General features: G+C 38.6%; 1 protein-coding gene across 1 annotated transcript in view; it reads left to right on the top strand.

The window, feature by feature from the left end:
* Positions 1-16,268, top strand: part of otogl (otogelin-like) — a 40,688-nt gene extending 24,420 nt beyond the window's left edge. Inside the window, exons 31-57 of the mRNA XM_044124629.1 lie at positions 496-522; positions 634-813; positions 893-1,171; positions 3,040-3,157; positions 3,249-3,328; positions 3,415-4,067; positions 4,608-4,785; positions 4,864-5,006; positions 5,083-5,106; positions 6,135-6,227; positions 6,312-6,501; positions 6,781-6,998; positions 7,247-7,388; positions 7,825-8,010; positions 8,151-8,363; positions 8,456-8,560; positions 9,398-9,505; positions 9,593-9,694; positions 9,770-9,874; positions 10,012-10,052; positions 10,140-10,203; positions 10,313-10,491; positions 10,611-10,715; positions 10,797-10,916; positions 12,210-12,255; positions 15,454-15,533; positions 15,668-16,268. Of these exons, the coding sequence (XP_043980564.1) occupies positions 496-522; positions 634-813; positions 893-1,171; positions 3,040-3,157; positions 3,249-3,328; positions 3,415-4,067; positions 4,608-4,785; positions 4,864-5,006; positions 5,083-5,106; positions 6,135-6,227; positions 6,312-6,501; positions 6,781-6,998; positions 7,247-7,388; positions 7,825-8,010; positions 8,151-8,363; positions 8,456-8,560; positions 9,398-9,505; positions 9,593-9,694; positions 9,770-9,874; positions 10,012-10,052; positions 10,140-10,203; positions 10,313-10,491; positions 10,611-10,715; positions 10,797-10,916; positions 12,210-12,255; positions 15,454-15,533; positions 15,668-15,868 (3,980 nt within the window). The 3' untranslated portion in view covers positions 15,869-16,268. The remainder of the gene's footprint in view (positions 1-495; positions 523-633; positions 814-892; positions 1,172-3,039; positions 3,158-3,248; positions 3,329-3,414; positions 4,068-4,607; positions 4,786-4,863; positions 5,007-5,082; positions 5,107-6,134; positions 6,228-6,311; positions 6,502-6,780; positions 6,999-7,246; positions 7,389-7,824; positions 8,011-8,150; positions 8,364-8,455; positions 8,561-9,397; positions 9,506-9,592; positions 9,695-9,769; positions 9,875-10,011; positions 10,053-10,139; positions 10,204-10,312; positions 10,492-10,610; positions 10,716-10,796; positions 10,917-12,209; positions 12,256-15,453; positions 15,534-15,667) is intronic.
* The last annotated feature ends 270 nt before the right edge of the window (positions 16,269-16,538 follow it).

The following is a 16,538-nucleotide window of genomic DNA, read 5'->3' on the forward strand; positions in this document are numbered from 1 at the left end:
AGAATGTCTTATGAAGTCTAATTTGGAGTTTTTCACTAGTCATGTAATGAACATATCAAACATATGAAGGAAGATGCGTTGGTCACATAAGGTAAACATTCTAATTCAAAGGGATATGTGTGGTAGAGAAATAACTCCATACACCTGGTACAAACGTGGTGATGACAGCATCATGCTATGGGAATGCTTTTCTTTAGCAGGGACAGGGAAAGAGTTGATGGAAGGAGCTAAAACAGACCAAAACAAACCTTAATAGAAATCAAAACAGTTTTCAGATGTTTTCTTTTACTTTTTTGGAAACCCATGCATCATGTTCCTTCCACTTTAAGGCATTCTTTGTGTTGCTTGATAACATAAAATCTTAATAAAACACATTGAAGTTTGATGCTTTAATGTTAAAAAAAATTGAAAAGTTCAAACAGTGTAGAAAGAAATTGTGAATTCTGGATGTTACTACTTCTGAGATTTTAAACACTTCTGAACGGTCTCTTTCAGCCTATGACTGTGAATACTATAATCAAGGTGCGTACAAGTGAGGATTTTCTTTTCTTCTTTTGTTTATGGGTTTATATGCATCCCCAGAGGGGTTGTTGTCAAACTCATTTCCTGTTATTCTGCCTCATTTCCCTGAAGAGCTTGGCGATGGCCCATTTTCTTTGGTGAGTGCTGTCTTTAATGACACCATGTTTGGAGTGAATCGTACCAGCAGCACAGTGTTTCCACTTACAAGAGAAAGACCGGGACAGTTGCCAGCTCCGGGCATTCTGTTCAACTTTATGATCACTACCGGGCTATGGAGGAACAGGACATCACGTAAGCACCCACCAGTTAAACTAACAGCTATTGGTGTTGTGAAGATGTAAATTAATTAGAAATGTCTTGTTCTTTTCAGGTGTTCCTGTAGTTTCCCTTGAGTCTGCGGAGAGGCCAAACTACTTTCTCACAGTGTCAGGACGCAGCCGTCTTCAGTTGGAGCAGTGGAGTCGAGGGCCAGAGTTTAGCCGCAGAGCCACCTTCATCCAGCACCAGGGTCTATTTCTACCAGGTTACGCTTCATTCGAACTGGTCAGCCAACCTGGAATCTTTCTGACGCTCACACGTGGAGCGGCTCGAACGCAGAGATACGGCACTGCGGAGGGCTTCAAGACCAGCAGCAGCTTCACACTCGAGGGTCAGAACATGCTGTTGCAGTCACATGAAGTTAATTATTTTGGAATACAATGTGAGACACAAAATAGGGCATTGTAAAATGTTAGAAAGATATACATAGTTTTTGAAATACTTTTTTTTTTTTTCTCAAATAAAAGTCCAAGAACTGAGGCATGCTTTTGTGTTCAGCACCCGGCGTCAGTACTTTGTACAGCATAGTGCAGCATGTCATACTGCAGTTATATTTTACATCTTTTTTGGTTATTTCTGCTTTGAAAATAGCTCCAACTTAGTCAGATTGGATATTGAGCTTCAAGAAACTTCTATATCTTGCAATGAATTCCAAGTAATATTTAACTAGGCTACGCCAATACATAAACGTTGATGTTACAGTGGCTTTCTTCTCATCTTTCTTTTCCAAGGTCAGATTAGTGGGGATCACAACAAATAGTTGTCTTGTTAAAAAAAATCTACCCATGATCTATCTCCTACAGAACTACCATGGGACTCTTGACCGCTTCTCCAATTATTGCTACCTTGTTCTGTCTTTTCAGTTTAAGTGGACAACCATGCAGTTGTTGTTTTGCGTTTGCGCCATGATCTTATTATTTCCTGATGATGAATAGAAAATTGCTCAGCGAGATGTTAAAAGTTTGGGATTTTGTTTTTCTACTTCAATCATAATCTCACTTAATTTATAAGCCAAAAGAAGTTCGTTGAACTTGATTCTATCCAGGGTTGTCAAAGTAAAGGAGAAAAGGGATGTTGAACAAAAAGGCACATCCATTCATCCATTTTCAGATTTTTATCCCCAGACTTAAACAAGTCCATTGTTTTTCTTGTTCTTCACACGTTTGTGCTACTCCAACACAAAAATCTAACAGAAGACATGAAATGTTCAGGTTTATGAGCTTTATCCTCATAGAGGTCTGCAAATTATTTCTATCCCCATCATGTAGTGACAGAAAAACAGACTTGCATGTTTTTAACATTTAGTTAGATCTTAAATTGGAAGCATTGGAAGCTCTTTTCAAAAGAAAAGAACACCTTAACCAGTGTTTAAGTGTATTATAGTTTATATTTCATAATGGTTATTGTATTATTTTTGATCTTAATATATTACCTTTTTAATCAAAGAGAAGAAGTGTAGAACAACATTCTTTTTCTTCATCTTCTTACCTTTACTTTCAAAAGCATCTAACTAGTGTTGATATGTATTAGCTTATACATTATAAAGACTAATGAGTTTGTACTATGTGAGTGACATAAAAATGGTAATGTAGAATTAATTGAAAGCATTGGAGGCTAAGAGTAAAAGAAAACCATCACAGCTGTTGCAGAGCACTGTTTCTGCAAGGTCTATTTTCTGACTAGTCATTTTCTTTTTTTTGAAAGACACAAAAATCTAAATACAGAGCTGCTCATGGCATTTTAGCACTGCTCTGTGGAGTCTTTTGATATGCAATAAAACAGCATGATATGCACACTACAAAGAAGCAGAGAAGAAAGAACACATCCACTGAGTGATTAAAATGTTCCCAGAAAGTATTGCACTTACCCCTCTGTCCATAATAAAACCCATTTTTAAATGATACCTCTGCTTAGAAAAACACACATGTATTTTGAGCAATAACAATGGGATATATTATTGCACCATTTTCATCTTTTACACTCATCAGTTTTGAAAACTCATTTCTGTTAACTTATTTTTAAACTAAAATGCATATTTTGAATGTCTATTGTCTTCTGTATTCTTTGCAAATTTTACTGCTGAATTTTGTGGATCTGACTCAAGCTTACATATCCAAATTTTTATTGGGCTCACTGTCTGTGCACCTATTCAAATTACACAGAAAAGCTAACTAATATGTTTATCATTTGTTACTGCAGACAGTCCTTTTGTTATACCATACCGCATGATGTGTGAATGGCGTTATCAGGCTTGTGCAAGTCCCTGCGTACACACATGCAGTGATCCAGATGCAACCCGCTGCCAGTTTCTGCCTCCGTAAGAAGTTTGGCTCAACACAGGCCCTCGCTGTACTACCAACGTAATCTATGATCAGGTCTGGCAATGCAACTGTTTGTGTGTGTTATAGGGTTGAAGGCTGTTTCCCTCGCTGTCCAAAAAACATGGTGCTGGATGAAGTCACAAGACGCTGTGTCTACACAGAGGACTGTGAGTGCAAGCATGATTTTGTCTTTAAATCACGTAAAAGGTAATGGTTTCTGGTGCATTCATGTGTACTAACTTGTCTCCTGTAGGTGTTACCCTCCCCTCAACTCCAACGCCTTTTGCATATGTGACTCAGTCCAACAGAACCACTACTCCACCACCAACTCCAACTACAACCACAAGAGCAACAACAATCTCCTCCACTACTGTTAGTCCCACCACATCTGCACCCACCACCACTACACCGACTGTTCCCACCACAAGACCAACCACTGTACCAGCCACTACTCTACTTACTACATCTCCAACCACAACTCCTGCTTCTACTACAACCATTGTTACCACGACTCCATTTGAGACTTCCACCCAAATTACAACTGTAATGACCCCCACTTCAACCACAGAGATCACCTCAACTACTCCCTCCACTTCACCTACTACAGTCCCTACAACTACTCCTGAAGTTACCACACCAACTACACCTTTTGTGACGGTCCCAACTACCCTGCCACCAACGACCACTGTCATCACAACTGTCCCCACCACAACTGTACCTGAAACCACACCCACAACTATGCCACAACCAGAAACAACAATCACCACAGAGATTTCCACCCCAGTGGAAACGACCACAGCTCTTCCTTCAACTGAACCCACCACTGTTACCAGCACAGAGACAATCACAAGCCCTGAAACCGAAGAAGTGTCTACCAGGACTCCTTGGCCCACTGGTCCATGCACAGTAAGTGTTACTTCTCTAGTTAAATTTATGCCTATAGACAAATTGTCAATCTTGTGGACAACATTTTCAAATCTAGGTTGTCTCAGGACCGATGTATGTAATAGGTGTCTTCTATAACTGAGTAAGGCTGAATGGACTAAACTCCATTCAGCCTTACTGTTATCACTTCAGTGTCTCATGTTCTGTTGAACACTAAATAAACCTCTGGCGTATTATAAAAACTGCATGTGTGATTCTTTCTAAGTAGCATCTTATCTGGCAGTAAGAAACCATGTAATTTATAGTTTAGTATTGTGAAAAAAATCATTTATGAATCCCCAGGAAGAATATTTGGAGGAAAGCTAAAGACTGAGACTGTTGTCATGATTTAATCATTTAATTGTTTATTTTAGAAACACAGTGAGCTACTATCAAGTGTGAACTTGCATACATAGGAATGCCCTGTGTGATGTCATGTTGACACTAAGATAGCTGCTTAAAAAAGAAATCATTTAATGTAAAAAAATATTATCACCCCAAATATGTAAACTGTGTCCACAGCCTCCATTCTCCTTTCGTATTGATGAGTGTGCCGAGCTGATTTGTTTCAACGGAGAGCTGCTCTTTCACAACTCCTCTCTCCACTGTCGCTACAATACTGCTCCACCTCAGTGCAGTCTGCTGGGTCTGCCTATCCTCATCAACACAGACCCCTGTTGCCCACTGTGGCAGTGCCCATGTAAGTTTTGTGTAAACCTTAGAAGAAAAATTATTGAATCACCTTTTTCCTGAAAGCTCTCCTGTTTGCTTCTGTCAGGTCGCTGCACTGTGATGTCAGATCTACGTGTGATCACATTTGATGGTAACAATGTGGCCTTGTATGACAATGGTTCTTACATTTTGGTTAATCTGCCGAGAGAGACGATTATTGGCACAGTGGAAAAATGTCCAACCAGCCAGGTAAAGTATCAAAACATCTGAGAGAAAGAAATTAAATTTGAAGAAGTTGTCTCAGGTTTGTCCTTTGTCCTTTTAGAGCGTAAACTCCATCAGACGAACTGTAAGTGAACGACGTTGTCTGCCAGCAATTACATCTGTTGCATCAGGGCAAAGGCAGCTAATTTCTCTCTGCTGTAATGGTTCCAAGTGTCATGCAGTATTTTTCATACCCTTTTCACAGTGTGTCACATTACAACTGCAAACTAAAGTGTACTTTGATTTGATTGTTTATGATACACCAATACAAAGTATGGCATGTTTTTCATTTGAAACCAAAAGGATTTCAAAGGGTTTTCAGAAATAATTGGGTGATTTTCTGCGAAGCTGCTGTTACTCCACTACTTCTGTATAGAACAATCTTCAGTAGTCACTTGTTTGTTAAGGTTGTTTCAGTTTAAATACAACTGTTCTGTGAAGGCTTGAAAGCATTGTTAGGAGCTACATACAAAACAATGTGAATGCTTGACAGGAGACAATAACTGCTCATTCCCCTCAACTTCATCCCCAAAATTAAATTGCATATTGGTTAGAACTGAGGGAAAATGGATTTAGTTAAAAATAGGGCTATACTAAAAAAAAAAGAAATATTAGAAGCTTGTAAATATTAGATACTGGAGTGGAGGTTCACCTTTCAACAAGACAACGATTCTAACATTTATCAAAGCTTCAAGGCTGTGATTTATATCAAATCACATATATGAGTTAGAATGTCCCAGTCAAAGTCCAGGTTTAAAACCAACTGAGAGTCTGTGACAAGACTTTAAAAAATCTATACCCCAACAAAAGTAAAGTTGTAATTAGAGTAGAAGGTAATTCTGCCTTCAGCCTCTCTCTTTCTTCCCAGGGGACGGCTGAGTACAAATGCAAGTCACATATTTTAGATGTCTTTTGTTGTTTTTTTTTATTAACATATTTGATAACTATTTATCATTTTCTTCCATTTCCAATACCATTTGTGTTGATATAATTTAAATCTGAAAAGTCTTTTTGAATATAACATTTAATTTGAGAAAAGATTCAATATGTGCGTGGAAACTTCTGCAAAGCGCTGTTAGTGTTATTGCCGTCTATTATTTCCATTCTCCACAGAGTCCTACTGGTGGAACATCTGGTCTTTGTTTCAAGAAGCTTAACATCACTACTTCCAACTATAGAATCATTATCAACAGACTTGATCGCAAGGTTCCCCTCTTTACTTTATCTAATGCACGAGCAAACGTAATTTTCCTTCAGAAATGAGTGATTTTTATTTTTATGTGGTTTAAGGTGACGGTGAACTACAGAGCTGCTAAGCTCCCATTCTCACGTCACTCCCTTTATGTGGAAGATACAGGCAGCATGTACCTGATCCATACACCTGGCAGCATCAGCATACAGTGGTATCATAGCACAGGGATTATGGTTCTGCAGTACAATGCTCCGAGTCATGCATTCGTCCCCACTCGTGGCCTGTGTGGTGAGTCCACGCACACACACCATGCTCATCAGCACCAACCTCATTTATCTAAGTGCTGTTTCTCAGCACCTAAAGGCTTAACGTCTGCACCGCTGGATCACATTGACTAGAGCCATTATTGGATGTGACAGTTTGAGATTCTAAAAGCCATTTAGACACATTACGCAGTTCCAGACAGGCAATTATCTCACCTTTAGCTTTCTATTGCTCACTGTCTAAGCAGCAATGAAACTTGAATGCACCAACAGCACCAAAACAGCTGTCTGCCCAATCTGCCAGGTTGCTGTGATGGGAATCCAGAAGATGACCTGAAACTCCCGAATGGCACGGTGGTCAGAGAGGTGGGAGACATGATGCTCTTTCTGCAGGCGTGGAGAGTCCATTTGACGGATGAGACCGAACACACACGCAGGGTGGGAGACAACTGCACCACAGGGGACTGTTCCACCTGTCTTTCTATGCTTACCCAGAGAGCCTTCACACCATGTCATGGCAAGGTACTATCAAGGCTCCACACAGTATTTCACACACTTGATTTTGAGGCAGATATTGACTTACTTTGACATGAGGAATCAAAATGGATACAAGTCGGTTTATAAATTAAGCAGATGACAATTGATTCCAAATAATTTGCCAAACATTTTACGTAATTAAAATGATTTTTTTGTTGTTGTTGTTTTTTCTTTTGAGAATAAAATGAATAAATAATAAATTTGACATATCAAAATCTATTGCAAATTTGCAGGTGCCTCCAGAACAGTTCTGTGACATCATGTGGGCAGGAGACTTGCATTACAAGGATCATCAGTGTGACTTTCTGGCTGCTTACGTGGCAGTTTGTTACACACACCAAGTCTGCATCAGCTGGAGGCGGCACAATTTCTGTCGTAAGGACACACAGGCAAATAAGTCTTATACAGTAATTTTCAAAAGTGTTCCTACCTCTTTTACTTTATATCTACTGTTTAATTGAAATTTTCTCTGGTCACAACAACCACAAGCATCAATGTGTTTAATTGGAATCTTATAATAAAACCAACAAAAGGTTGGACGTAACTATGAACGTCTGTTTTGAGTATTTTGAAATGTAGAATCGGCAAATGTTTCACTCCAGATGTGCACATCTTGTAGACACATACACAAAAACACTTTAAGTTGTTATTGCAGCAAAATGTTGCTTAACCTACTATTGACTCAAAAGGGCTAGTAACTTGTGGAATGTGAAAAAACCCAAATGATATGAATACTTTTGTAAGGTACTGTATGTGTAAATGTGTGCTCACTTGTGTTTCTCTGATTGCTCACAACCCCGTTGTCTTGCAGCATTAAGGTGTCCGCCTGGTAAAGAGTATCAGCCCTGTGTAAGCACCTGCAACAGCCGCACTTGTCTGAACAAAGATTACTACGAGGAAACCACCTGCTCTTTCATCAGGGAGGAGTGTGTGTGTCGCAGTGGAACCATCCTACACCGAGCTGACTCTCCCTATTGTGTCACCGAAGATCGATGTGGTGAGTGGAGAGGGTTGTAAAAGCATTCCTTTGTGATGAAAATGACTCTGTCCAAGATTCTGCTTTACTTTCAGGCTTTATAAACATATACATTCCCACAGAGTCACTGTGTTCTATTTAATTAATTGTGGTTCGTTCAGTCTGCACAGACAACGAAGGTAACCCCAGGGCCCCAGGGGAAGTGTGGAACGGCTCCGCTCGAAGCTGTTGCCTTTACAAATGTATGGAGAACGGCTCTGTAGTGGCGGTTGAGCCAGACTGCAGTGCTGTCCCAACGCCACTGTGTGAGAGGGAGGGAGAATATGTGCTGGATGTACTAGAGGAAGGATCCTGTTGCCCTAAGAAGATCTGTGGTAAGTTCATTATCAAGGTAAAGAGAAGTACCTTTGTTGTCAGAGATCATTTTTAAGAGAACTCTTATGTTATTGTTTTCTTTGCTTGTCAGAGTGCAACATGACCATCTGTGACAGTGAAGCTCCTCCTTGCGATAATGGAAACAGGCTGGTCATTGGTTACAGCGCACTATCGTGCTGCCCAGAATACCGATGTGGTAATATGCAAACCTTAATTCTGCCTTCTTTTGAATAATTTTGCTTCGATCAAAATTAATTTGTCTCAGCTTATTTATTTTCCAGATTTTCATAACTAACAAATGTCATATCACGAGAAGCGGATGTAATTCATATCCAGCTGCGCAGAGTTCAGTTGAAGTCAAATGCAATTGATTTAGTCTGATTCACATTACTTACAGTAACAAAATAACTTCCTTTTAACAGCAAGAACCAGAAGCAGAACCAGATTTTGTGGGAAGTTTTTTGCTACAAGGGGTTGAAAGAACTGAAAGCAGACACTAAAATACAGAGACACTGTTCCATTAGTATTTTTTAGAGAATAACAACTGTTAAGCTAAGAAAACCAAGTAAAGTAGCACAAATAAACAGTAAAACACTAAGCAATGAGTGAGAAAATTGAACAGTACTCAACTGAATAATTGTAGCAATATCTGGGCTAACTGCTTTTATCCAGAAAAGATAGTACTTAAGCACCAAGCCAGGGACTCTCTCTATAGGAAATAAAAAACAAAGGGCACTCAGTTAGTTGAAATCATAACTCCTTTGTCAAGAAAATAGACATCATTAAACTCTGAATCATTGGATGAAGGACAATAACAAATTAAAACAATTAAGATAATGCCTATAATAGCTTTGTCTATGGGCTCTTCCAGAAAAGTGACAGCGAAACACAGAAACACCTGGGTAGACATGCTCTGTGGACTGGAAAAAAACACAAAGACATTTAAAGTTATTGGTAGCAAGACTGGCAAATAATTCATCAAATGAAACGCGTATTTGTTCAACCTTCTCAATCTCTACCTTATCTTCCTCAGAGTGTGACCCTATGGCGTGCCCTCCTGTCTTTGCTCCCGACTGTAGAGAAGATCAGTTCCTTGTCGAGGTCAGGGGGCAAAAATCCTGCTGCTACTCTTACCTTTGTGGTAAGTTGTGATTGCTTATCAGATTTGCCTTATGTCATTATCCTTCTATAAATTAGTCGTGTAATTGTCCATTTTTTGTCTGAGTAGTGTGTGAGTCATGCATTGAAAGCATTCCAAGTTGCTCTGATGGAGAAATTCTGGCTGTCGATCCAAATTCCACCAACAGCTGCTGTCCCCAGTACCACTGTGGTAAGCGTTTTGGCTTGTGTATCTGTGTGCATTTGTGTCTGTGTTTTTAATACGTTTACTCTCGTTTTTCCGCAGTGTGTGATGTTAATCAATGCCCTAAATCATCTCTGAGCTGTGCACCTGGTCTCTCTTTGGTTGAAACTGCTGCACCCGGTGACTGCTGTCCGCAGCATCACTGTGGTAAATGGATGGCAACATATGCACTTTATTTGTTACTCCGCTGATATGCGCAGTTGTCTGAAGAGTTGCTATGCCTGTCACGTATGTATAAAGTTCCACACGTCTGCTCTCTTTAACTTTGTTTCCCTTATGCACAGAATGTCAATGTGAAGACCTAGCTCTCCCCATATGTCAGTTGGTAAGTAAGCAAAACGCTGTATCAGAAGTCGCTCTTTGCCAGAAAGCAAGCAAATTCAGTTAAGTAAGCACTTTGTTCTTTACTCAGGGGGAGGTGCAGGTTGAAGTTCCTGAAAGCAGCACCAACTGTGGTTGTTCTCAGTATGCATGTCGTAAGCATAATCTCTGCTCAAAGGGTCAAAAGATTCAAGTTACAAAAAACAGACATTTATCATATTCATCATGCTCATACATTGCATGATTATTTGTGCTAATTTATAGAGAAAGCAGAGGTGTGTCTTTTCCAAGGAGTCACAGTTCTGGGTCCAGGCCAGTCCCTGGTCCAGTATTTTGAAGGAGAGCTGTGCTACACTGTTCAGTGTCTTCCTTACAAAGACCCACAGACTGGCTTCTATGCAATGGAAATCTCCTCTGTTAACTGTTCCCAAAAGTGTGGATCGGTATGTATGGTGCTGCACAAAATATGATGGATCATATCAATGCTAACAGCAATTCTGTGATCTTCATCTCAGCTGGAGTAAAACTCCTGTTTATTTTTTGATCCACTTCCTGTTCTTAGCACCAGGCATATGTCCCTTCAACAGACCCTCAAGTGTGCTGTGGCTCCTGCAAAAACATCTCTTGTACTTTCACCAATGAAAATGGGACAGCAGAATTTTTCACTGTAAGAACAAGCAAAGCTGCATATGCTAACCACTCTTTCATTGCAGGGTCTTTTAAAATTTGCTATTGTGTTTGTGTGCAGGCAGGGAGTTCCTGGGTGGAAAACTGTACGCGTTATGATTGCGTGGAGACAGCAGTCGGAGCGGTGATACTTGCATCTGGTGTTATCTGCCCTCCTTTTAATGACTCAGAGTGTATTCAGGTCAGAGCCTCTAAATCTCATAGAAAATCTGTTTAGCATGAGATTCAGGAACAGTGTAATTTAATTTCTACCCTGGTAAAGATATTTCAAATCTTTAAACAAACGTGTTTTATTGCAGTGGCATAATCTCATTCAGAAAAAAAATATTCAGTTGGGAAATTATTACATTTAGCAAAATCACAGATGCTCTAATTATTGGTACCCCGTAATCTTCCTTCTGATTAGTAATCCATGACTTCCTACCTCCCTGTGGTATAATTATGATTTGACAGAAATGGCTTTAGACACTGTTCAAAATTTGCGAGATAAGTAATCACTTGTGTTTCAAACTTCAAAAGTCAGAAAATTTGTCACATTGTACACATATATATATATGTATATATATATACTCAATATATTAAAGGAAAACATTTTTGTGCATGTGGTGAGTGTATGGGTGATCTGTTTTCATTTATAAAGAGTTCTCACAGGAGTGAGTTGGTTGGATAATATTCTTATCCCAATGAATATCTTATACCAAGATTTGATGTCATCATTACAGGGTATTAATGTCTATTTTAATCAGAGAAACAAGTTTTTTTTCTGTAATTTACTGTTCGAAGAATGAGTTTGTCAGGTTCAAATAATCTAAAACTGAAAAGTTATTATGCGTTTGTATGATCTCTGAGTTTTTAATCACTGTTATGCTGAATCCTAATAGTTACAACAAAGTAGCTAGTCTCCTTGAAATGTTGAGGGTCTGTGTTGCTGTGGGCCTGTTTTTCCACTAAACACTTTGAAATAACAGGACATTTTAAATAAAAAAACGTGTTGGTCTCTACTAGTAAATTTGCTTTGACCATCAAATATGTGGTCAGCACAGAATTGGTTTATGTGTCTCAAAATCACAAAGCCCTTCTTATATGGCTATATTAGTATCCAAGTTCTAAATCCAATGAAATCCTAGGGGTGAGATGCGCGTGCACGAAAAGTGAGCGATAATCAGAATGATCTACACTGATTATGGAAGCAGAAATAATCAAAGATCCCTCTTCTTCATCCCCCCACCTCAGACAATGTTATAGGTGAAGACTGAGACACGTACTGTTGGTAAAAGTGAGCTGTATGTACAAGGTTTCAGAATTACATTATTCTATGTAAAGAAAAAGAAATAAAAATTAGGACATTTGAGATCTTTTACACATCTTTACCAGAGGTACTAACAAAAGTGTCTGTTGCTGTAGCTTCCTTTGAATAAGATTTTATTATAACTCTAACTAAGGTTTTCTTCTTTATTCTCTTCTCTTCTTGCAGAGTGGGGGTGTAGTTCAGAGCTACGTAGACGGCTGCTGCAAGACATGTGAGTCTTCCGATTTATTTGGGGCTGCTGGTAATGCTTTGTGCAGCTGATTAGAGGGGTGAGTGCTTTGTTGCCTGGCAGTGGATGGGCTTATTGGCTGAATGGTTGGGCGGTCTGGCGGTTTGTAGAGGGTGGAGATAAAGGCTGGCAGCCTACATTTCAAAGTCCCCTTGGCTTCCTCAGGTGTCCTCAAAAACTTCTGCTCATATTTTAAAGCGATAACACAGCTCAGCCTAAAAAAGACAAAATGGGACAAAAGTGTTAGAATAATGCTGATAAATCTGTCTGAAAATAAACTCTGCCTCGTAAAATGTTTTGTGAAAGAGAACATTTTCTATCTTTGTGGATTTAATCTTAAATAAAAGTGGTGTCAGTTTTTCTTTCTTTTTTGTTGAGCATTGCACTTTCAGCTGCTTGCCTTCCTTTGCAGTGTCCTTGCAGCTTTGTGTTTTGGGCTACTCAACGGTGAGTGTTTTTTTTCCAATGAGGATGTGCGATGGTGCGAGGGTTAGGGTTTTCCCTGCGGAGCTTTGTAGTTCATTAAATGTTACTGTGCGACTGTGTAACTTGGCTAGCTGTCTCGAGTTACTCCCTGAAAAGCAAAAACATTTTTGTGCATGCGGTGACTGATTTGATCCACAGTGTGCTTGTGTGTGACATGCAATTGCCTTTTTTTGAGTAAGTCATAACTTGTGTTCTCCTGACGCCATTTGAACCGGACGACTGCGGTCCTGACGATGCTCCCAGGTTCTGGACTGGGTGTTTTACCGTTTACCGTTAACCCCATAACACCCACTGGTAGTACTAACTGTGATACAGGTACCGCCACTTTGCACTATTCCACTTAGTTACTTTTTGACGTATCTTTGACATTTAGTTTACATTTATTTTTATAAATTTGTGTGTTTAGTTTTATTTATCTTCTTTTTAGATATGTGATAAAAAAAAAATTGCCACGAAATTAATTTGCTAACATTTTTCTGTTCTAGTTTTACATGAAAAATAACATAATTTAGCTATGTGTGATTGTTTTAGAAGATTAGTTAAAAACCATTCAGTGGTTATTTGTGAAAAATACGTTGCCTCCCCACCAGCCAAGTGACAGTCAAAACGAACACCTGCTGCTGGGCAACAAAAAGCCTTTCTCTGTAGGAAGGAGCCAGGATGTTGGTGCAAAAAGTTACAAGGAATGTCAATTTCTTGGAAGAGTGTATTTATTTATTTATTTATCAATTTATTAGAAAAATTATGTGTTTGTTGGCATGGGCTGGTGTGATATTGAAAGCATGCTGTATGATAACCTCATGCATCACGGTACTTAAAAATGTACTGGAGTGTTGGAGAAGGGATGCATCTAAGTCACTAAGCTGTGACTCCTGAGAAGCCAGAAAAGCAACAATTATTCCAATGAATGTCAAAATCATGTAGCAGATTATTAGACAGTAATTGATCCTCTGCTGTTCATAATTTGTTAATTTAAATGTAAAACATACAGTAAATGTTCCTGGATCTCAGAGTACAGAATAAAAATACATTTAATTTAATTGTTATGTCTCATAATGTTTACAGCACCAGTTCTAGCTTTAGCTCTAAGAGGCACTACAAATCGATTTTGTACAGATGCACATACTGACAGCATATTTATGATTGCACCCAAGTTATCCTCACAAGTGAGTCACATTAAGTCTCACAGGTTGAGCTGACACAAAGCCACATGGTCAGGACAAACAGTGTGAGGACTGTTCTGTCCCACTAGCTGCACATCACTAAATGCACCTTCTCTGCAAGAAAATATCTGGTAAATGACTTCACAAATTTGTCATTTAGTTTTACTTTTCAGTAAAGTGGAGAATAGTCATTCTCTGCCCTTTCTTAAACTTCTTCGCTTATGGGACAGTGCGTAGGAGCATATAATAAATGTCATCACTGTTCTGAGTGAATTTTTTTGATTACATGGAAAAAATATCTTCAGATTAAAATGCAGCTCTAAACCTGACGGCTATCACAAAAAAACAAAAAAAAAAAAACACTTAAAGGTTTCACATAGTAATCAAGATTAAAAGTTTGCAGGAGTCAGTCCAGTCTTCTTCTTGTTGTGGACCATACATACAGTACAGACCAAACGTTTGGACACACCTTCTAATTGAGTTCAGATAGAAGGTGTGTCCAAACATTTGGTCTGTACTGTATAATACTGCACAAAGCTTAATGTGTCCTGACAGAAGTATTGATGCTCATCTGTCTACCTCTGTTTAAATCCTGGCCATATTTTGACTGAAATTCTCCTCCTTTTGTCTTTAACAAGAACTCATTATGCTGCTGTGTTCTCCACTGGGTCGCATTTCCCTCGCTGTGCGGCCCTGTTTGTGATTTTAGGCAAATATTTAGCAATTTCAGAATCTGTGTTATTTAAAAAAATATTTTGGTTCTTGTGCAATATCTGCTTTATGACAATTATTTCAAGATAAACTATAAATAAAGCATTATATGGACTGTGTGGTGGTGAGATGTGGCCTTTAGTATTCTCCTCACCTGTCAGGCAGAAATCCTCACTGAATTACAGCTGCTATAATACTATAGATTATTTACTATAATACTGATTCCTCACTATATTAATTGCCATGTAGACTATTATCTTGCGGGTCTACATTCATCTCTCTGTCCACCCTGGTTTTGGCAACCTTATGCAGATATCTTCAATATCTGTTTAATATTTCTATTCTTTTATTACAAAGCCAGTACTGGAGCTATTCAGCATGTGTCAGAATTATTTTGTAAAGCAAAAAATGCACAGAGCATTGAAGAGAAGTGCAAAGTGTCCTTTGTTAAGGACGATAGGTATGTTACTTTAGTTACCACACCATCCTTGTATGTTTTTCATGACCAGAAATAATTCCAACTGAATTTGTCTCAGCGAAAGTGGGATAGGTACACTTATCCTTTACTCCATTAAGCCTAAAAAAAACTTTGCTCCTTCAGAACTATATTTGGCTTCTTATAAAATCATTTAAAATCATACACGGGAGACATTTTAACAATTTTATTTTAAATCTAACTTTTGAAATCCAAGGTATACAATGACACTGGTACCGGTCCATGCCTTCACTTCTATGGTAGTTATTTGATGCAGTTTTTTTATGTGACTGGTTTTGACCACTTTTTGATGTATGAATATGAACTCCTTATCAAAACACCCAGGCAAAGAGGATGGGAAGACATGTAAGCGTGTGGCCATTCGGACCACCATTAGAAAGGACGACTGCAGGAGCAACACACCAGTAAGAGGCACTAAATGAAACACACAAATATAGAATGAGACGTAGTGATTGGTGAAAAAATATTTTGCAATAACAGCCATATGTTCCCAACTTTCCACTTGTGTCCTCATCAGATTTTGCTCCTTTCCTTCTAGGTTACAGTGTATTCATGTGATGGAAAATGTCCATCTGCCACCATATTCAACTTTAACATCAACAGTCACGCAAGGTTCTGTAAGTGCTGCCGTGAGAGTGGACTACAAACACGGACCGTCTCATTGTACTGCTCTCGGAACGCCAGTATGGTGGACTACAACTTCCAGGAACCTCTTGACTGTTCCTGCCAATGGAACTAGAAATACAAATAAGTGTGTGACCAATACAAACATATTTTTTATGGGGTGCATTTCAATTAATATTGTAAAACTGGCCAATCATGAAAAAAAAAAAAATAGCCATTTTTCTTTTATTTTGTTTTGCTTTTGTATGATAGCCGACTGGACAAAACTGATCTTGAGTAGCAGTTTTGATAGAAAATACTGATGTGAGTAGTTTTGTCTGCACTTTAGCTGTCTATTTTATTAAAACCCACTATGTGAATCCCTGTCAGTTTTACTTGTGCTTCCAGATTAGTTGTGCATTTTTTCAGCATTTCAACAGCTAATAGGTTAAAACGGCAATTCCTACATTGACAAGCTGTTTATTCAGATTATACATTGGCATTTGCTTTGCATTATTTTATAAATATAACCTTGCTGTGTGGTTCTATAGAACATTTAATCTGTTGTTTTTTGTAAAGTAAATCTGTGTAATAAAGAACTTGATAGTGCTTATGTCTCAGTTAATGAGCCCAGATAAACATGCATTTTATAATTTGACTTCTGAGAGGTCATTAAGTGGAATTTGCTTCTTAATATCAGAGCCTCACATTTAATGTTTTTTCTTTTGTCAATTATTTCTTTCGCCGTATGGGTCATCGGTTCACCACACCCAGATGGTGAGCCAAACTATTCATACTTAGAATAG

The sequence above is a fragment of the Gambusia affinis genome, linkage group LG08 (assembly GCF_019740435.1).
Source record: "Gambusia affinis linkage group LG08, SWU_Gaff_1.0, whole genome shotgun sequence".
Lineage (NCBI taxonomy): Eukaryota > Metazoa > Chordata > Actinopteri > Cyprinodontiformes > Poeciliidae > Gambusia > Gambusia affinis.